Source organism: Herpailurus yagouaroundi, unplaced genomic scaffold (assembly GCF_014898765.1).
Source record: "Herpailurus yagouaroundi ecotype Mexico unplaced genomic scaffold, PumYag 28, whole genome shotgun sequence".
Classification (NCBI taxonomy): domain Eukaryota; kingdom Metazoa; phylum Chordata; class Mammalia; order Carnivora; family Felidae; genus Herpailurus; species Herpailurus yagouaroundi.
In genome coordinates this window covers 168,109,553-168,129,542 of record NW_024412376.1, presented here as the reverse complement: position 1 = coordinate 168,129,542, position 19,990 = coordinate 168,109,553, and the positions used below count along the sequence as shown (strand labels likewise).

Genomic DNA, 19,990 nt, shown 5'->3' with positions numbered 1-19,990 from the left:
GGGGTGCTGTGGCGCCGGGCTGCGTCCTCGGGCGGGGGTCGGGGGCCGGCGGCCGCGACCGTTCCCGCGCCGGCGCTGACAAGCTCTGCGCGCGCGCCCCGCCCCCAACCGCCTTTATGCGCCGGCGGCCCCGCCCCTCCGAGCTCCCGCGCGCGCCGCGTCGGGCGAGACCATCGGGCCCGGGCGGGCGGGGGAGTCCAGACGGCAGAACCCGCTCCGCGGGCTGCCCGACCCTGGGCGGGGCGCCGCCGGCCCGCAGCCCCGACGTTGCCTTCGGGGAGGCGGCGGACCGACGTCGTCCGAGTGGACGAGGAGAGGCCCGAAGAAACGTTGCCCCCCTCCTAGAATTGGAGCGGCCGCGCCTCCGCGGGCGGGGGAAGGGGGTCTTGGCGGGAGATTGGGGCGCGCGCGCGACGCGGGCGCTCCCGGGGGGGAGGGGGTGCGGGCAGGCGGCGGGTCTCTGATTGGTCGGCCCCGCGGGGGCGGTCTCTGCGCTGGCGGGAAACGGGAACCCGGAAAGGGAGGCTGCGCTGACGCTGCGGTCTCGGCCCACAGCCGCCGCACCGGCCCGGCGCCGCTGGCCCCCGTCAGCCCTCCCCGCTGCGCAGTCTACTTCCGCCGCTTTCAGCGCCGCCTCCGGCTCTCTGACCCTCCCCCTCCCCCCCCTCCGTGCTCCACGGGCCCTCCATGACCCCGACCCCTGCGCTTGGAGGCCTCACCCAGGACCCACGCCCTTGGGCCACCACAGCGTTCCCACGGGGGCCCCTACATCTAGAGTGCCTGCATGCTGACCCCAAGGGCCCTGGCCACAACCCCCTCCCCAGAACGGCAGGCCCAGAACTGCTGGGCCCACTCCCTTGGGAGCCCTGGCCTGCAACGGGAAAAACGGAGGGTAAGGTTCCTACAGCGCCTGCCTCCCTTCTCATTTTAAGCAAAAATGGGTACGTTGAAGTGGGCACAGTGCTGCTCCTTCTCAGCTGGCTTCTCCCCGTTACCAGTTCGAACATCAGGAAAAACAAAATACTCCATTTAAGTCGGTATGTTTTCAGACTATCATTTTATTAAATACCGTATCGCTTAGCTGTATACGTTTATCTTTATAAAACTAAGTAAGTTTCTTTTGTAATAAAAATAACCTGACCTAGCCCTCCTTTGGCAGCACCGGAAACTGGGCTGGCCGAGGCTAGGCTTGTCCTCCCCTCTGATGGCCAGCCTTCATTTGCAGAGTACCCTGGGGGTCCACAAAACTGAGCCACCTCCACTGCCAAATCCCTGGGGTTCCGGTGTGGCCTTGGGCAAGTCCAACGGCTGGGTCCATCGCCGCTGCTTAAAACAGCCAGGCTTAGGGGGCTTAGGACTACGAATGTGAGGGCTCCAAGCAAGGACCCCCTCCGGCAACCGCATCTGTCAGAGCTGGGCCCGGGACTGCCCTCTCAACTGTGCCACCAGAAATTGGGAAGAGGCACACATCCCTTTCTGACACAGGAGGACCCTACTGGCCGGCCCTGTGCTGTGTCCCAACAAGCTTGTTGCCTGGACATGGGACGTCGCTGTGTGTGTCTTCAGCTCAGTGCCCCCTCTAACCAGGAGTCTGAAGCTTAGCCTTTCCCTGGACTCATGGGGGCAGCAGGAGGCAGGGAGGTGCATGCCTCTCCAAGAGATAGGCAGCCCCACAAGCATGCAACTAAAGAGCGGGAGTTGAGAGAAGCCAGCCCCTCACCCAGCCTCTAACAGGAAGCCCAGGATCTCCCCCAGGCAGGGAGCAGGTAGGGGCCACCCCATCCGGGAACAGCCACCAGGAAGCCCCAGACAGTGCTCTCGCCCTGGACTTGCACCCCAGGCCTCTTCCTGCACCGTCAGACTCTCCCCCGGATCATCAGAGCAGCCTGGTGGGGTGTGGAGGAGACACAACACCACAAGGCCAGCAGCCAGCTTGGAGATGGGAGCCCGGAGGACAGACTGCAACCAGTTTAGATAAACCTGGGTCTGGTACGTAACTAAGAGGCAAGTGTGCTGCATAAAATTAAGGCAAGTGGTTCAGGGTAGAGCCACGGGGGCAGACTCCCGGTCTCCCAGAAGACAGCTCAGGTGGCCTCAGAATGCTCCAGAAGCAGGCCCCACACCGCACCGAATTCTGTGTCCAGCACCTGTCCCACCTGGTGAAACAGGAAGCAAAGGAAGCAGAGGCACAGAAGCCCCATCCCACGGTCACTGCCAGAGCTGCAGCAGAAAACCTCCTTTTTAAACAAAAACCCTCCTCCTACGTCACGCCGGAAAAAGAACCCTTGGCTGACAACACAAACGGGCCTGCAGGCCTGGCTGCTCCTCACGGTGGCAGTGGGGTCCCCGAGGCCACTCCCTCGCCCAGCCGGGCGGCTCAGCGCACGGCGCACACATCCAGGATGCAGAAGCGAGCACGGCAGGTGGGGCAGGGCACGCGGCTAGCGAGCCAGGTGTCAGGGCGCTGCGGGTCCTGGCGGCTGGCGAACCACTTGCCCATGCAGGTGAGACACCACATGGGGCGACAGTAACACTGCTGGCACTCGCCCTCGTCCGCCTCCTGGCAGGTCTTCACCAGCTTCACGCTGGCACGCGTCTGCATGCAACCGATGCAGGCCTCCAGCTCCTGTGGGCGGGCCCAGAGGGTCACCGGCAGTGGGGCCGCGCCGCCGTGGGGCGCCCCCCCCCCCCCCGACCCCCCGGCCCCGAGGGAGCCTGGCCTGTGGGAGTCCACCTACCCCGCCCGGCCCTCACCTGGCTGCTGGGAACCGAGTAGGTCGGATTGACCTCCACCAGAGAAGCAAATGTCTCCAGGAACAGGTCGCCCAGGCTCTGACGGATGACCACGTTGGCCGCACTGCGGATGGGCGCGCGGAGTTTCTCACACAGCTCGCCATACTCCGTGGAGTTCAGCCTGCACAAGGTGGGGACTGCTGGGCTGGGGCCGTCGAACCAAGGCCCTTCTGCAGGGCGGGGCTTCATTCCTAATGGGGATGCCAAGGCGCCTCTAGGGTGACAGGGCACCCACGACCTCCCAGAACGCCAGGGGGCTCAGACACAGCCCAGCTGCCTGATGAAGACCAGCCAGCAAAGACAGCCCTGAAGCCAGAGCCCACAAAACCAGCACCACCCACCTGCCCCAAAGGGATGCAGCCAAGGGCAAAGAGGGACCGAGGGGGGGCGGGGGTTGCAGCCGAAACACAGGACACCTGACCTTCAACGGGGTCAGGCCCAAAGTGGGTCCCGGGAGAGGGACAGCAGACTGGCTGCAGCCTGAATGGGATGGGAAGACCCCAGCTTGGGCCCCAGAGCCAAGGCAGCCACCAAGCCTTGGTCCTGTACCACCCCCAAATGTCCCCAGTGTGCTCCCCCGAAAAGAGCTGTGGAAGGCGGCTCAGAGTGCATGGAAAAAGCAGCAGAGAATACCTGGGAGCGCGAGGGGGTGAGGCGCCCGGAGGGAGGGTCCCGCTGGAGCGGTGGCCAGAAGAGCCCGCTCTATCCGTCATGGCCTCCCGGAGAGGCGCGAGACTGGAACCCGGGCACCGGGCACCGGCCGCCTCTGGCTGCACCAGCCTCACTTTCACCCTAGCCACAGGCACACCTACCGGATGTCGAAGGCCTGCACAGCGGGGCTGGTGCTGGCCACGTGGATGGTAAGGAGCTGCACAGGCAGGTTGGAGTCTGGTGAGAGCTCGTGCTGCTGCGATTCTGTCACGGTCAGGTGCACATCCTGCTGCTGAGCCACGTGCACACGGTATGTGGTCACCTTCATCACCCACGTGTCCGTCACAATCACGCGAGCACCAGGTGCCCCTGTGGCAAACTTGTCGATCCGCCGGAACTCGGTGTTGACGGAGGAGGCGACGGCCCACCAGCCTGACTGCGGGAGGGCATAGAGGGCCAGGGTGCGGGCCAGTGGGTGGCAGGCCCACCGATCCCAGGACCAGTAGTAGATCAGGGAGCAGGCAACGGTGGGCAGGGTCACTGCCAGCAGGAGGAAGAGCCGCCAGGTCTCCGGGGCCTGGCTGGGGGAGTAGAGTTGCTTTTCTGAAGCTGCAAAGCACATGCCCACGTAGTACCCTACAAAGGATGGGGAGGGTCTCAGCAGAAATCGGGACTGCCAAGCCATTGTTCTCCACTCCCAGTGCCCACCAAGGGCCACAGTGCTGTCCCTGTACCTCCGGGGGGAGGGGTGCTTCCCCTAATCCCCAGCCCCGGGCCTGGCCCTCTGCCCTGTCGGCTCCCACAGCCAGGCCATGGTACCCCAGGGCAGGCGAGCCTTACCTGCCTCCACGGCTGGCCCAGTTCAACCCTTGCCCGTGACAACGGTAAAATAAATGAGGAAAAAACATTTTTAATTTACATCTTCAGTTTTACATAAGTAGTACACAATTACTGAAATAGGAAAAACTAAAAATGCCAAAACGAATACGAGAATTTTGTGTCCCCCCCCCCCCAAGGCAGAGCTGCACACTGGCCCTCCCAGGGGTGGGACCTTGGCCTCTCAACCCCACCCCTTCTGAGGAGGCAAATAAGAGCGTGGCCCATCCCGGAGCACAGATGTCCTGTGCCAAACAGGAAGCAAAGAATAACGGCGCACAGCACAAAGTCGTGGGCACGCTCCAGGGCCCCTGCAGGCCAGATCCGGGCCAATGTGCATGTCAAAACAAAGTAAATAGTGAAGGGCTGTGTGGGCACGCTTAAGGTTCCAGAAATAATGGTAACCTGTTTGCTGTTGCTCAGGTTTCTACAGTTAAGGTAACTTACTAGGTAGCAGCAGGTAACACACAATAACGTTTCAAAGCTTTTCAAAACAAGTTCCTAAAAGACAGACCCAGGACTGGCCACAAGGCCAGGCTGCATCATCTCCTCCACCTGCATGAGTCACTCAGCTCCCCAAGTTCTGGTTTCTGTCCGTCTGCAGCATGCTGACGGCTCAGCTCCTCACAGGTTATAGGAAAGGTGTAGATAAAGGGACTCCAGAAAACTGTGGGGGTCCTTAGCTCCCGGGGCAGAAATCCAACCCACGACCCTCCCGGGAGCCCAAGTTCTGAACTGCACTTTCCTCATCTCAGGGGTACTAAGGGGTACTAAGGGGGTACTGGGGTCTCAGGCTGGGAAAGCCATACAGTTACCCTGACAGCAGGTGGAGAGCCCAAGCTGGTCATGGAGACCACCAGCTCACCACGAAGACCCAGTCTCCATCCTGCCATGGGCTCCCCTCTGCTCACCTTCCCCGTTAGGCAGGCAGCTCTCCTGTTCGCGCCTGGCCTCAGCCCAGCCCCTTCCAGGTGGCTCTCCACACCTAGCCCAGGCTGCTGCGCCCTGCTGGCAGCTAGAAACTCCGGAGTCCACAGAGCCATAGACAGGGCCCCCTACCAGCCAGCCACCTGCCCTTCCAGACCTGCTTCTGCTCTGTATCCTCCAGACAACTCCCCCACACACAGGTAGCAACCGGCTTTCCAGCCAATTCCCGGTGTCCGACCAGTTGGCAAACAAGCCTCGGAGAGGCCCGATAGCACCTGGATCACCGCCCAGCCCAACCCCTGGGCAACGTGTAAGCATCTTGCCCCCGCCCTTTGCACCTGTGACACCCCCATGGGGTTACCCATCTCTGCCTCCTTCTCACTTCCACCTTCCGTTGGAATCTCACCGCCTCACGTAATAGCTCACGACCTGCCCTGGCTGGGCGAAGCATCACTATGCTCCCCGCTAGTATTCTAAGCCTACACTTCCGCCACCTGCAAGCGACCAGCTGCCGCCAGCACCTTCCTCTCCACTCCTGGGAGCAGCGGACGCGAGAGGCCCGGCTCAGAGCGCACGGGGCGGCCGGCCCACAGCCTCGGCTCTCGGGGTCAGCCGTTTCTCCCCAGCTCGGGGCGACCGGGGATCCGCTCACTCTCCCCCGACTCTTCTCCACAGGGAGGTAATCCCGCGCGGCCCAGCCACCTCTGGGATCCCGGAACTCGGCCGCGAGCCCGAGGGGCCACTTCTGTCCACCAAGGGGGACACAGGTCGGCGCCCCGCCCCGGGGACTCTCTGGGGGAGGGTCCGGCCTGCTCACCCAGCGGCAGCAGCGAGTGGCACAGCAGCGTGGCGGACGTGCGGCGCAAGTGGTAGGATACAAAGGCGGCGTCCTCGCTGCCCAGCCAGCCCGACAGCAGGTTCTGCACCGTGAGTCCGGCTGAGTGGAACTCAGTGGGCGTGAACACGAAGCACACGGCGAACACCAGGTAGGCCAGCGTGAAGGTGACCTCCGGGCTGTCCATCGCGCTGTCGCGGCCGCCAAGAAGCCGTCAGGGGGGAGAGGCCCGCAGCACCCGACGGGAAACAGACCCGACAGCTCCGAGCCGGTGGGCGCCGGCAGGTGGGCGCCGGCCGGCGCGGGGCGCTCTGGGAGATGGTGTCCCCGCCCGCGGGGCATTCTGGGCCATGGGTCCCCACCCACAGATCGGCGTGGGACGCTCTAGAAGACGTCACGTCGACGCGGGGCCCCCTGGGGAATGGAGTCCCGCCACCAGGTCTACCGCGGGGCACTCTGGGAAGTGGAGTTGCAGCGCCCCGCACAGCACAGCCCGAAGTCGCGAGTCCGCGACAGTCCTCGCGAGGGTTTGGCTCTATCCCACGACCCGCCTTGGGGGCGGTGTTTCAGCTAGCCCCATTTTACAACTGGGGAAACTGCGGCTTGGGCCAATGGCTGTCATGCCTTGGCCTTTCCGCGGAACCCAATCGCGTCCGTAGCCGAACCCGAGATCCCCGGGCGACGGCGAGCCCAGGTCACCTCCCCGCCCGCCAGCAACCCTTCCCTTCCCCTCCGCAAGCTAGACGAGCCGCGATTCCGGCGGCTTCCGGCGCCCAGCGTGCCCCGCCCCCGGAAGTGGAGCCGCCGGCGCCCCGTGCGTCCCGCCCCCGGCCGCGCGCTGATTGGCCGCGGGCGCCAACCGTCGGTATTTGAATCGGCGGCGGGCGGACGGTGTTCCGGACTCGGCGGCGCGTCCCGCTCCTTCGGCTTTGTATGGCCGCCGGCAGGTAGGCGGCGGCGGCGGCGGCGGGGTCCTGGGCTTGGGGCTCCATCCCCGCCTCTTCCCCCGGTCCCGCGCCCCGGCTCCCGACTCCGCGACAGCAGGGCTACGCCCGCCCTTGACAGGACCTCCTCCCTCTCCGGCTTCTCCGGAGGCTCCCGTGTCCCCTGTCCACACGGCACCCCTTCACCCTTGAGCCCAGCCCGCCGGCTTTTACGGCCGCCGTTGCAGGGGCACCTTCCTGCCGGGGCCCCTAGCAGCCCGCGTGTCCTGTTGGTCTCCGGTCACAGCCCGGGAGTGGAGCTGGCTGACTTCTTCCCCGCTTCCCGACGCCTGGTGGGCTCCTGCCTACTGGTGCCTCCCTGCTCCTTCGTCGCCCTCTGGGAGGTCCACGTGTCAGGGTCCTTCGCGGCCTGGTCCGCTGGCCTCCCCTCCCATCACCCCCTGACCTCGTCCAGCCTCAAATACCACCGGTAGGCGTGCCTTGCAAATGTGCACCTCCCACCCTTAACACCACCGGCTCGCCGCGTGGTGTCCGAGACTGGGCTCCTAATCTCCAGCCCTTCCCGGCTCTGCGGGGCAGCTTCATGCTGCTTTCTCCACACCCCACCTGGGAGCCATGGCTGACTCCAGCTGCACCTGCCGCAGAAACCTAGGCTCCAGCCCTCCCGGTATTGCCGATTCTCCCCACCTGCTCCACGCAGCTCCGCCCCCCCCCTCCCGTTTCCTGCCCCGCACTTCGGCTCACAAGGCCGTCTGGGCTGGCGGCCTCTGCTCCCGGCCGCCATCGTCAGCGGAAGCCAAACCCGACAGACCCCGCCAAGGTCTCGCCACCTTCCTCAGGGGAGAGAATGCCAGAAAGGTGTCCTCTAGACCCTTCCCTCATTCACCCTACAGCCATCCTGCCCCCTTCTTGCTTTCCCCAGTTGTTCCCCAAAAAACCTGAGTCGTCCTTGCCTCCTGTTTCTCTCCCACTCCCAAGTGCCTCGTGGGCCTGCTGGCCAAGCCAGAGCCTATCATTCCACCCCTGACCGTCTGCAGGAGCTTCTGACCCCACGCTTCCCTCCTGCCCATTCCCCAACCTCCACACACACGGCCCCATCCCCACATCTTCCAGGGCATCTTGTTACCCTGACCTCGCCTCTTTCCAGGCCACCTCTGCTCCCTCTGTTCCAGCCACCCTGGCCTTGCTCTTCAAGCTGCAGCCTCCAGCAAAACACCTGTGATGTTCCCTTGGCTAGGTCCTCCTGTGACTCCTGGGTTGGGAGTGTGATGCTGGTAACCATCATGAGGACCCTGGGAGGGCGGAGTGGGACTGTTCTGGAGCCCCCTGGGCCTCAGTGGAGGTCCCTGGTGCACGTCTCTAGACTCCCAAGTCTCAGTGTAGAAGCTCCTCCACCCCCACCAAGTAATTCTTCACCTTGCTGGTCGCTGCCTCGTCCCGCTCTTCCTCTGGGCCTTGGCCCTGGTGTACCCCCAATTCCCAGCCTGTGGTGGAAGAGAAGTCACAGCACCCCTCTGCTTTCCTGTTTTCTGCTAGCTTGGCAGCCTTCTCCAGCTGTGCTGCGGCCTCGGTGCCTTCAGCAGAGGCCTGAGGGGAGACCCAGGTTTCTGAGAGGCCAGCACACCCGTCTTCTGACTTTTACCCACAAAACCCAAGTTGTTTTGAAAAGCCGACTCTTCCTCTTTGCGCTGCAGGCCGAAGGTCCTTCTAGCTCTTTGTCTTGGGAGGCGGCAGGTCCCCTGACGCAGTACAAGGACTGCCTGGCAGAAGATGTGCTGCCTGAGATGTGACCCACCTGCCTTGCAGGGCCAGCTCGTTGTCGTGTCTTTTCATCCGGACTACACAGCCCTCACGCTCACACGCACTGTTTGCTTTTCCAGGATGAGTCTGCAGATCTGCAACGATGAAAACGTCACTGGTGACAAAAGTGCAGAAAACTGTGAGTTCCTGTTTTCGCCACCAGAACCTACCGGAAGATTATCTGTGCTTCGTCTGTCCCAGAAAGAAAATGTGCCACCCAAGAGCCTAGTCAAAGCTACGAAAGTAAGCACGTTTTGCCTGCGTCACATCTACCGCGTGTCACGTCAGGCCACCCTGGGACTCGTTCTCCGGGGCAGGGCGGGGGGGGGGGGGGGGGCACGGCCGGCAGAGTGGTGAAGACACCAGCTGTTGAACGGGTCTCCTCCTTCCCCAACAGGTGACTTTTCAGACTCCTCTGCGAGACCCACAGACGCACCGCATCTTGAGTCCTGGCGTGAGCAGCAAGCCCGAGGCTCCTTTTGCTCTGGAGGACACTGTTGGGCTGGAAAATTCTCACCAAAACTGGGCCCAGAAACAGAAGTAAGTGTCGGTGCTGCTTGGCATGCTGCCGTTCGCATCCACTCCAGCAGACGCGGCAGGAAAATTCTGTCTGGTCGAGTTCCTCCTGGTTTCCTCTCTAAGCGTGTGCAGTGCGGTGCCCAGCGCGCTCGCGTCGGGAGTCATTTGTTAGTAGAAAAGCAGACAATGAAACGCTTAGGATAAGGTTAAGTTTCGTGTCTGCTCCCTTCCTATGCCTTCGCCAGCAAATCGGCCTGGGCTTTTCTTTCATGAGAGGTCTGATCGCATCTTTAAGGAAGGACACTCTGGCTTCTTCCTGGTTTCACGCCCCCCTGGTCACCTCTCTGCTCGCACGCCCGCTTGGACACTCTCGCTGTCAAACCCTGCTGTGTCTGCGGGCAGAGTTCTCGACCTTGCCTTTCTCTGCAGTGAAAAACCTTGATCCACCTGTGCCCTGTCCCTGACTATGTAGCTAGTGGTCCCGGCTGAACAGGGAAGATAGGCTAGCACAGAAGACCTTAACCGTGACTATTCGTTTGTCTACGTCTCTCAGAAACCCATGTGACCTAGTCGGCCCGGCAGTGTTGACTTATGAGGAAACGCTTGAGAAAGTTAATCCCAGGAAGAAGATCGACTAAACATTCTTTTCTTGTCTTTAGCTTATGTTTTCTTACTAAAATCTAGTGACAAAGCTCACAGGTTCCTTAGCGTTAACTAAGTTCGTTTCTAAAAAGCCAACAGTTCACCAAGGAAGTTGACACCAAAACGACCAATGGAATTGTCCAGAAACCATTGATGGGCAATGCCAGCCTGCCTCCAGGGGATGTGAGACCAGCCTCTGAAGATAGGCCGTATTCCAGTGGACCCACCTCTGCTCCGCTGGCCAGCCTGGGTCCCTCAAGCTCTCCCCAGATGCCAGAAAGTCTTGAAAATCAAGTGGCATCTCTAGGACAAACGTCTAGGAGCCCTGAGCAAGCCTTGGAGGAAAATGCTCGTTCTTGTTTCTTCGAGAAAAGTATTATATCCACCTCAGAAATCCTAGAAGACCCTTCCCAGATGGCTCTCCAGGACAGAAGGGAAGGTCCTCGTGGGGCTGCCAGAGAAAGTTCCAGCCAGGTCCCTGCTTCCTCAGCCGGGGCTCCTTTGCCCCCAGCTACTCTCCTCAAAGGAGCAGGTGGAGAAGGGCCCCTCGAAGACCTGCCTGGCGAGGCCCCCGCTGGCCCTGAAGACACTTCTGGTCCTGGGAACACCATCCTGGACGGCCCCCTGAACGCTGGAGGGGCCACATCCCCAAGTCCTCAGAAGGAAGAAGCCGACGGCCGGCAGGCTGCCTCTTGGAGGCGCGGGCCCACAGGGCTAGAATTTGAGTTGTCTGCCAATGCCGTCAGCAGAGGGAAAGCGGGGAAGGGACCCAGCCTTAAACCTCCCTCTAGGATACCAGAGCCGAGGCAGGAAAAGGCACCCGAGGAGGCAGGTGAGGGGCCCGTTCCCCTCCCCCGGGGGTCTTACGACCTGGATTGGAGCAAGCTGGATGACCCGAACTTTAACCCATTTGAAAGTGGAGGAGAGACCCTGCCCCCAGAGTGCCCCCAGAGCAGGCCCGCGGGGACTGTGACCAAGCAGCCGCAGGCCGGCCTGGAGGCCACAGGGCACTGCCCCCTGAGCCAGTGAGTACTTGGTGGTGGTGGCGGTGGGGTGGCTGGTCACTCAGCACACCAGAGGACCCCAGGCCAGAGATGCCACTTACACGTGCCCCCGAGGAGGGGCCTCGGAGCATACATAGGCTGCACAAGGCAGCTGCCGGTCGTGGGTCCTGAGACTGAGGAGGGGGCTCACGGCCACCTTAGACGGCTGGTGAAAGATCACAGAGGGGAGTGCACAGCGGTGCCCCGTTCCGTCCACTCCACAGGGGTGTGGGCAGCTCTTGTGCTACTTTTTTGTTTTTTCAATTTTTTTTTTTTTTTTTTTTTTTAATTTTAGAGCGTGTGCACAGGCAGAGGAGGAGGGGGCAGAGAGAAACTCTTAAGTAGGCATCACACTCAGGGCAGAGCCCAATGGAAGTCAAGAGTCAGATGTTCGACTGACAAAGCCAACCAGGCACTTTTTTTTCCCCCCAAGTCTTTGTGCTTTCTTAAGAGCATTATCTGTAATGAACCTGGAAACCTAGAAAGATTTCTAGCAAGTTCTGTCTACTTCCAAAGCCGGTGGAGTGGCCATCCGCACTTGGGGTGGTGTTTCATGCTCTCTCGCACTCTCTGGGGACGGCTGCTGAGTGGCCACCAAGTGCTGGGTCCCCGAGAGAAGCTTGGCTGGTCCGGCCCCCACACTTGTACACACGGCCTTGGTGGGCATCCGGGGACTGCCCCTCTGGCACGTGCACCCTACCTGCCCGGTATTGGAACCACACCGGGCGGGCCTCCCGGCCCCAGCACCCACTTCCCCTCCCTCCAGTGTGTTTTGCCAGTTTCCTAGTAAAAAATGAAGGCTTGGGGTTTGCTTTTTGAGTTGAAACAGCCCCGGAGCTCCTGGCCCGGGTGTCCTTTGAGGTTTGTGGTTCTTGTGCAGTTGAGGTGGGCCGGGCTGCAGGCCTCACCCCTGCACCTGGCTGGTGGGGGGACAGGGGTGCAGGCCCGGCTGACCCCATCTCTTCAGGCAGGTGCCTTCGGCCTCAGCAGATGACATACCCGTGACGCAGACCACGGCAGGGACCCCAGGCGCAGGGGGCGAGGTAGGGCCACGTGCACGTGCGTGCTGTCATCACGTTCATACGGGGGCCGGGTGGGACACCGTGCCCAGACAAGACTGGGTGATGCAGGGGTCCCGTGCAGGACCTTCGGCTGCCCCAGGGTGCCCCCACGGAGCCATCCTCCTTCCAGGAGGGAGCCGCGGGCCGTGCCAGTGCGTCAGCGCCGCCCCCTCCTCCGCACGGGCCGGAGCCCCCCTCGGACCTGGATGAGGAGCACTTCCGAGACCCCGCTGAGGGTACGTACGTTGTCCCTGGTCACTGGTCTGTCCCTGCTGGCGGCCTGCCGTTCCGTCCGTGCCTGTACCTGGCGGCGGCTTCCCGGCAGCTCTCTTTCTGGGCTTTAAGTGATCCACGCAGGGGCTTCGGGTTGAGCAGAAGGTGGTCGTTCTCGGGGCACAGCCGCAAACCCAAAGGACTTCTAGGAACGGAGGTCGGAGGCTCAGGGGAGTAGACGGGAGTCACGCAGGAGGTTCTGTGCAGATTCACAGGGTTGCAGAGTTGCTGTTAGGACAGAGCACCCAGGCTGATGTACCGGAAGCTCTGAAGCTTCAACACGGGTGGGATCGAGTTGCCCTAGTAGACGTGACACAACCTGCTGGGGTCTCCATTTCGGTTGCTTAACCTCCGGGCAGAGGGAAGACTGGCAGTGGCACGTAGGGCTCGTCTGTGGCAGGATGATCGAGGGTCCTCACCGTACGGGGGTCCCGAAACCGCGGACAAGCTCGGCTAGGGCAGGCCCGCGTCCCCACAGGGACCCTGGAGTCCCGTGACGCTGGGTCTTGTGTCTGGTTCCTTTCACCGAACGTGACGTTCTCAAGGTTCATCCACGTTGTAGTGGGTGTCAGCGCGCCCTTGTCACGGCCGAGATCGTTCCACTGTGTGGATGGACCACGCTTGCAAAGCACTCAACGGCCGGTGGCCGCGTGGGCCGTTTGCTCTGGACGGCCGGTAGAAGGCTGCCGCGAACATCCGTGTACACGGATTCGTGTGGACGTCAGCTTTCCGCCTCTCTTGGGCGTAAACCTGGAAGGGGTCCGGGTCCGGGGTCGCGGTGTGTGAAAGTGCCGGGGCCACCGCCGGGTGGCTTTCCAGAGGGGCGGCACCATTTGGCGACCGTACAGCCACGGTGTTTGGGGGTCCCCGTCAGCACCTGCGTGTCTCGGACTTCGATGCCCACCGTCCTGGGGGCGGTGAGGCGCCACCTCGGCACCTCCCTGGGGACCAGCATCTCTTCACGTCCCCTCACAGGTTTTGTGGAAGGCCTGCTGGGTACTCTGTTGTCTTCCTGGAGTGTTCCTCTTTGTTACCCAGTCAGGGTTTCAAACCTGTCCCCGCTAAGCGTTTCCTGTGAGATCTAGGGCTTGGAGAATGTTCTTTCCGGGGGTTGTCTTTTCTTTCTCGGTCCTTTGAAGCACAAACATTGACCTGGAAGTCTGATCTACCTGTTTTTTCTTTTGCTATTGGTGCTTTTGGCCTGAGGTCTGGGAAACCATGGTCAAATCCAACACTGTGAGGATTTGCCCACCGGCTTCCTAAGGCTTTCGCGTTGTTCTGTTTGGGTTTTCGATTCATGTGGGTTAATCCGTGTGGTGTGAGGCGCCCTTAGGCTTTTTAAGGACGGGGGGATGTCCTCAGGAACTCCAGGAGTCTGGACAGTGGTTCTAGAGAGCAGTTCCCGACTTGGGCGGTCCGGTCCCTTGGGAACCCCGGGTTGTCCCACCTGGAGAGCTGCCACTCTGCTCCCTGCGGCACACAGGACAGCCCCACGGCGTGACGTGGCCCCAAGCGCCGTTAGAGGCCAGGAACCCCGCTTCAACGTGAAGGGTGGTCGCTCCCGGCCGCAGGGGTGGTGGGGGAGGGTCACGGCCCGGGCCGGCCCGCCCCGCCGACGCGCCGCCTCTCAGTTCTAGGCACGGGGGCCGACGTGGACTATCTGGAGCAGTTCGGGAGTTCCTCGGTGAGTCCCCGGCGCCGCCCCGGCAGCCTCTCCCCGAGCGCGGCTCTCCCAGAGCGGCCCTGTGCCACTGTCGCACCCCCGAGGTCACGCGGGTCCTTGCGCTCGAGCACCGGTGGCCTCCGCACCTTCCCGGGATGCGGGGCCGGTGTTGTGACGGCCGCGCGGGTCTCCCGGTGGCCCCTCGGGGCCCCGTCTCGGGGCCCCGGTGTGGATGTGAACTCCGCCCGGGAGGTGGCGGCTCCTGGTGCGCTGCGGTCCCCCTGTCGGGGACCTCTGCGACCCCGCTGACGTGCCCGTCCCTTCAGTTTAAGGAGTCAGCCCTGAGGAAACAGTCCCTGTACCTCAAGTTTGACCCGCTCCTGAAGGACAGCCCTCAGAGACCGGCGCCCGCGGCCCCGGACGCCAGCAGGTAGCCCCCGCCCCCCACCGTGGCCGTGGGCTCCGAGCAGCAGGGGAGGTTTCCGGACCGAGTGGGGACACTGTGGCTCGGCCTCGGGAGCCGCCAGGTGCGGGCGGGACGGCGGGGGGGGCCTTGCTCATGAGGCTCTGTGGGCGCTCGGGCGCCCTCTCTGTCCCGTGTCTGTGCGGTGCCCGCGTCCCCGTGCCCGTCAAGAGGCCGAGCCCGAGCACTTGCAACAGGCCGTGAGACCCACGAACCCGAGGACGGTTCTTCTCTGGGCTTGGGGGGAAACGGGTGCGATTACCTTCCCTTGTGGGGTCTCAGCACACAGGACGTGGCTGCGCCGTCCTCGGGAAGCCTGCCCGAGGCGAAGCTGCTGGACCTGGACTTCCTAGGAGCCCCGGGCGCTGCCGTAAGTGACGCACGAATGCATCTTGTCGAGGGCCTGACTTCATGCTGGGCGGGTGGGGAGGGGGTGGTGAGGGCCCCTTGGTCGCCGCGCGGCACCAGAGGCCCCCGGCCTCTGTGGGCCTCTCCCCCGATGGCAGGGTAGAGCTGGAGGTGCGTGTCAGAGCATGTGGCCCAGCTGCTGTGTCCCCTCTCCCCACCCCCGCAGGTGCTGGACGCCCCTCCGTGCATCTTCGGGCCTGGGGGTCCCCTGCTGCCCACGGGCCCCATCGTGGGCTCCATCGTGGAGGTGCCACAGTATAGCCAGAAGGACATGGACGCAGCGGTGAGGACGAGGCGTGGGGCGGCCGGCTCCCCTCGTGCGGCTGCAGGGAGGGTCGTGGGTGTCGGCTTGCCGGGGCTCCCGTGTTCCCACCCGGCATCTCACAGAGCACCCGTTTGCACACGGAGGGTCTCGGGTGTCCTCCGAGGGCACTGCTTTGAGCCACCCCAGGGGTCGTAAAGCAGGACCGCTGGACCTTGAGCCCCCGAGTCCCCTCGCTGCCCCCACCGTCCCCTGGGCAGCGTTTAGCCAGGCCTCTGCTGGGAGGCCTGCGTGCGGGGCCCAGATGGGGACATCGTCTGCCAGCAGCAGCGTCCTGTCCAGTCCCCTGGCCCCCTGGCCCCCTGGCCCCCTGGCCCTGCTCGGAGCTGGCCCCATCCCTTCTGCTGGCCTGCTCTCTCGGTCTCGCCTATAGTGGGAGGCATCCCCCACAAACAGGCATACTTCCCGGGGGCCGCGGGGACCCCTGCTATGTGCCTGCCCACCAAGGGGGACCCGCCCATCTCTGACAGACGATGCCCCTAGGGGACTTGTGCTCTCCCTGGGTACCAGCTGGCCTCGCCCCTGCAGTGCTCTCCACCGCCCCTCCCCCCCTCCCCCCCTCCCCCCCCCCCCCCTCCCCACCTGCCACGTGGTCTGTGCAGGTGGAAGCCACACGACAGGAGAACGTGCTGCTCAGGAGCAGGTGTGAGACGCTCCACGCGAAAAACCTGGAAATGGGGTAAGGCCCGTGGCCGGCTCCGCGCAGCTCAGGGTACCCACTGCGGGCCGCCACAGGCACGTCTGTTCTCCCCGCAGGAAGATAATGGACGGGTTCGAGGGGATCGTGTACCAGGCGATGGGTGAGTGCTGGCACCTTGCAGCCTCGGCGGTACCGCGGGCCTGGTGCTGGTCAGCCCCAAAACGGGCCAGACCCTGGGCGGGTGTCTGGGGCCCCTGCAGGCATCAGGGCAGCACGCCGCCCTGGGCGCTGTCTCTGCGGTCTGCCCCTGCACCCCCAGGGGGCTGTGTGTCAGGCGGGGCTCGGAGGGGGCACCAGTCTTCACCCGGGGCAAGTCTTGAGCCCCGTGGAGCCCCCCCCCCCGCCGCCCTCCCCGGCAGTGGGGACAGACCGGTGGCTGCAGGCTCCGTGGGGCCCTAGGTTCCTGTCGCCTGACCCTGGGCGCCTGTGCCCCCTCCAGGCCCTGCTCTGGAAGGTCACCCCAGAGAGGGGCCCCGTCGCCCAGTCACTAGCAGGACCGTGCGGGACCATGGGTGGGGTCGCCCGCCTCTCCACCCCTCCACCCCTCCACCCCTCCACCCCTGCTTGCCCTCGCCTGTGCTCCTCTGATCCCCAGTGCCCCTTCCTCTTTTCTCAAGAGGAGGCTCAGAAACAGAAGGAACTCGCAAAAGCTGAGATCGAGAAGATTCTGAAGGAGAAAGAGCAGCTGACTGCAGACCTGAGCTCCATGGAAAAGTCTTTCTCTGACCTGTTCAAGCGGTTCGAGAAACAGAAGGAGGTGATCGAGGGGTACCGCACGGTAGGTGGCGGCGAGCGGGCACGTGCCTGTCCTCCCCCAGAAGGTCCCTGGGGGGCTGTGGTCAGCCCCCGACCAGGCCTGTCCTGGGTCCTGATCTTGTCCAGGAAGCTGCAGTCTCTCCACAAAGATCACTCAGCTGGGCGCCGGGCTGTGTCTTTCCTCGCCGGTGGGCCCAGGTGGGGGAGTCCACCGTGTGCCTAGGGACGTGTGGGCACGTGAGCAGGGGCGCCGAGGGGCCCAGACTGGAGGCAGAGCCCCATGGGCCCCAAGGAGTAGGCTGCTGCCTTCTGGAGGAGGGCCTGGCCCGTTGGGCATGGTGGGCCTGCAGGAGGGCAGAGGGAGGCCCCCGCGTGGTAGAGGGACGGCCCGGTGACTGCGAGATGCTGGGACAGGCCTGTGCCGGGGGCGGGAGCGGTAGCCTGGGGCCCCTGAGGAGGGCCGGACGGGGCCTGGAAGGTGCCACCTGCCGGGCAGGAGGGAGCCAGCCACACAGAGAGCTGAAAGGCAGGGCCTGTTGCCCTGAGGAGCGGGGACTTGAAGGGCCCTAGAGGACGGGGACCAGGCCGAGCTCGCACTGTCTCACCATGACTCTGGGGCAGCTGGTGGTGTTCCTGCTGTGCAGAAGAAAGTCCTTAAAGCTCGAAACTCCTTGAAAGATAGCTGACTAGATAGTTAGCACAGGAGACTGGAAACACCTGAGCCAGGGTCACAGTCCATAGAAACAGACCCACAAGGTGGCAGGTGAGGGACCCGGGTGGGGTGTGCCTGCACCTCTCAGCTGTGGTGGGGGAAGCCACCCAGGCCGGTACCCCCACCCCCCCAGCTGCCTCCTCCCCTCCAGGCCTGTCCACCCCCGCACTGCCCTCAGGTAGGCACTGCCACAGGCCGACGGCGCCTGATCCCCGTAGTTACGAGCGTCCTTGCGGCAGAGCCCTCGGGAAAGGACCGGGTGGAGGTTCGGTCCCAGGACTAAGGCGGAGCATGACTTGGGGGACACGGCTGAGCCCGGCTGCCGTGAAGCACCAGCACAGTGGGTGCGGGGGCCTAACTGCAGCCCCCAGGGCGGGGGGCTGGTGGGGGGGGAAGGCAGCCTGACGCAGGGGGGGACCCGAGAGCTGTCGGGCCATACGCCTTGCGTGGAGAGAGCCGGCAGAGAACCTTCTACGACCGGGAGACGGTTTAGGAGCTAACGCTGTTCTTAAACATGGGGCCAGGGGACGGCGTGGGACCCCGGGGGCATGGGGCCTCAGCCTCTAGCCTTCCCCCTGACCATACCCCTGGCCACACCCCTGCTCCTCCTCCTCCTCTGTGGGTTCTGTCGTTGCCTGAAACCAGGCAGAAGACTGGCCGCACGGCTGTCCCCACGCGGCCCTTAGGTAGACAGCCCTGTCTGCGTGTCCTGGTGGTCGGCCGAGAGACAGGGCCATACCCGTGGGCTCTGCGCGCCGGGCAGGCTGAGGGGGGTGGGTAGGGGGGCCGTGGGCAGCCATGGAAGCCGGGAGGGGAGGCCTGCTGCTGTGTCCACGCAGCCTGCCTTGTCAGAGCTGTTGTGTTAACACCCCGGAGCCCCTTGGTCGTGGGCGCATCCACACCTGACCCGGGATCCCCCAGAAGCCAGGCCTGACGGGCTCCAGCAGAGTTAGCGGTTCCCGTCTGCTCATTCTTTCAAGAACGAAGAGTCGCTGAAGAGATGTGTGGAGGATTACATAGCAAGAATTGAAAAGGAGGCCCAGCGGTACCAGGCCCTGAAGGCCCACGCGGAGGAGAAACTCCAGCGGTGAGTGGTGGCGGGAGGGGCCCGGCGGGGCTGGGAATGGGTGGAGAAAAGTCCGGCCGGCCTGGGGAGGGAGACCCTCCAGCTCCCCCGGACCCCGGTCCTTGCCCATCTCAGCCCCGCCCTCTGCGTCTCCAGCGCCAACGAGGAGATCGCCCAGGTGCGCAGCAAGGCCCAGGCGGAGGCCTCGGCCTTCCAGGCCAGCCTGAGGAAGGAGCAGACGCGCGTCCAGTCACTGGAGAAGACGGTCGAGCAGAAGGCGAGCCCCGGGGCCCCGGCCCCTGGGCGGGACGCGAAGGGAGGGACCCTCCTGGCTCGGGGACCTGCCCCGTAGCAGGGGCTGGTCGCCAGTCCCTTCTAGTGCTGGGCCTTCTAGTTCTAGGCCCCGTGGTCTACTCCCGGGAATCGCGCAGAACCCAGGGATCCGGTCCGGCCGGCTCGGGCAGTGGCAGTGGAGCACGTGACTCTTGATCTTGGGTCGCGAGCTCAAGCTCTACGTTAGATGTGGACACTAAAATCTTTACTAAAAAAGTCAGACCCCTGTTTATTTGTTTTTCTCCTTCAGACTAAGGAAAACGAGGAACTGACCCGAATCTGTGATGACCTCATTTCCAAGATGGAGAAGATCTGACCAGGAGGCCCCTTCCCAGCACCCCTGCCCCGTCTGTCTGTCTGTCTGTCTGTCTGTGGAAGGTGTCGTGTTCCTTCTTTTTTCTTAACTTCAGCTCGTTTTTAAATTAGGTTGCTTTAACAAGAAGACTAATAAAGTTTTCCTTCAGTTCAACTGTTGGAGCTGCTCTGGCTTTGATGACATTGCAGGTTTCCGGCTTCGGCGGGAGGCTGACCCCACCCCGCACTGCCCCCCGCGGCCCTGCCTTCTCCTCCACGTGGCCACTCGGTTCCCATGGTCCCCACGGGGGACTGAGTGTCCACCTCGCGACCACAGGTCAGAACCCAAGCGGACGAAGGTTCTCATGTGGAAAAGCAACCTGTCAACAGCCTGGGTGACGGTCAGCCTGTGTCCCTTGCGAGACTGCGGTCCCTGCGGATGGAACTCTGGCCAGGGGTCACGGGCACTCTAGCGCAGTTGACAGACAGCTGCTAGAAGGCAGGTTTCCCGGGCCGGAGCCCACGGCCCCCCGTGGGCCGGTTCTGCGAGCGCCGCCTCCTGGACCCCACCCCCACCCCCCGCCCCCAGAGCAGACCTTTGTAACTGGCGAAGCCACGGTGTCCGAGTCCCTCACCCCTCCGGCCCCCAGGCTGTCCCAGGGGAGGGCCCGCTGGACCCTCGGACATTGGCCTGAGCCCGGACCTTCCCCGCACCCTTCCCCTACCTGCTCGCTGACCACATGGTAACGGGATGGGCCCGAGAGGGGGGTTCTCGGGGTGGGACACAGAGTGGGGCTCAAAGCAGCCCCCGGGAGCCTTTCTGAACCGGGCGGCAGCCGGGCCTGCAGGGGCATCAGGGGATCCCGGCCCCTGGACGTCGACGGGCGGAGAGCTGGCCGGACACCGGTC

The 19,990-nt window shown here is 63.6% G+C and overlaps 3 protein-coding genes and 1 long non-coding RNA gene across 9 annotated transcripts in view; 2 read left to right on the top strand and 2 right to left on the bottom strand.

Annotated features, from left to right (window-relative positions):
• Positions 1 to 174, bottom strand: part of SLBP (stem-loop histone mRNA binding protein) — a 14,662-nt gene extending 14,488 nt beyond the window's left edge. The window contains exon 1 of the mRNA XM_040496186.1: positions 167 to 174. Within this exon, the coding sequence (XP_040352120.1) occupies positions 167 to 174 (8 nt within the window). The remainder of the gene's footprint in view (positions 1 to 166) is intronic.
• Positions 175 to 218: 44 nt separating this feature from the next.
• Positions 219 to 1,083, top strand: LOC121039520 (uncharacterized). The gene is made up of 2 exons (XR_005794820.1): positions 219 to 329; positions 556 to 1,083. It is a non-coding gene; the product is annotated as an uncharacterized LOC121039520 (long non-coding RNA).
• Positions 1,041 to 6,442, bottom strand: TMEM129 (transmembrane protein 129, E3 ubiquitin ligase). 2 transcript variants are annotated; one of them, XM_040489749.1, is made up of 4 exons: positions 6,065 to 6,440; positions 3,606 to 4,080; positions 2,755 to 2,914; positions 1,041 to 2,626 (listed from the first exon to the last, which is right to left on the bottom strand). In XM_040489749.1, the coding sequence occupies exons 1-4, from the start codon at positions 6,267 to 6,269 to the stop codon at positions 2,378 to 2,380; spliced, it is 1,089 nt and encodes a 362-aa protein (XP_040345683.1). In that variant the 5' UTR covers positions 6,270 to 6,440; the 3' UTR covers positions 1,041 to 2,377. The 2 variants fall into 2 exon arrangements, with proteins under 2 accessions (XP_040345683.1, XP_040345691.1); XM_040489757.1 differs by lacking the exon at positions 1,041 to 2,626 and having other exon boundaries at positions 2,763 to 2,984; positions 6,065 to 6,442.
• Positions 6,443 to 6,897: 455 nt separating this feature from the next.
• Positions 6,898 to 19,256, top strand: LOC121039472 (transforming acidic coiled-coil-containing protein 3-like). 5 transcript variants are annotated; one of them, XM_040489725.1, is made up of 16 exons: positions 6,898 to 7,029; positions 8,907 to 9,069; positions 9,224 to 9,366; positions 10,080 to 11,012; positions 11,998 to 12,073; positions 12,222 to 12,327; positions 13,996 to 14,048; positions 14,354 to 14,457; positions 14,743 to 14,860; positions 15,065 to 15,181; positions 15,823 to 15,899; positions 15,977 to 16,020; positions 16,538 to 16,698; positions 18,369 to 18,475; positions 18,611 to 18,731; positions 19,038 to 19,256. In XM_040489725.1, the coding sequence occupies exons 1-16, from the start codon at positions 7,016 to 7,018 to the stop codon at positions 19,101 to 19,103; spliced, it is 2,403 nt and encodes an 800-aa protein (XP_040345659.1). In that variant the 5' UTR covers positions 6,898 to 7,015; the 3' UTR covers positions 19,104 to 19,256. The 5 variants fall into 5 exon arrangements, with proteins under 5 accessions (XP_040345659.1, XP_040345652.1, XP_040345644.1 ...); XM_040489718.1 differs by having other exon boundaries at positions 12,174 to 12,327; positions 14,773 to 14,860; XM_040489710.1 differs by having other exon boundaries at positions 12,174 to 12,327.
• The last annotated feature ends 734 nt before the right edge of the window (positions 19,257 to 19,990 follow it).

Excerpts from the sequence above, each read along its gene's own strand:
- TMEM129 (XM_040489749.1), bottom strand. The coding sequence starts at position 6,269 with ATGGACAGCCCGGAGGTCACCTTCACGCTGGCCTACCTGGTGTTCGCC. Across the intron at positions 4,081-6,064 it reads CCACTCGCTGCTGCCGCTGG|GGTACTACGTGGGCATGTGC; the intron begins GTGAGCAGGCCG and ends CATCCTTTGTAG. Across the intron at positions 2,915-3,605 it reads GTGCAGGCCTTCGACATCCG|GCTGAACTCCACGGAGTATG; the intron begins GTAGGTGTGCCT and ends CACCTTGTGCAG.
- LOC121039472 (XM_040489710.1), top strand. Across the intron at positions 15,182-15,822 it reads AGAAGGACATGGACGCAGCG|GTGGAAGCCACACGACAGGA; the intron begins GTGAGGACGAGG and ends TGGTCTGTGCAG. Across the intron at positions 16,699-18,368 it reads TGATCGAGGGGTACCGCACG|AACGAAGAGTCGCTGAAGAG; the intron begins GTAGGTGGCGGC and ends CATTCTTTCAAG.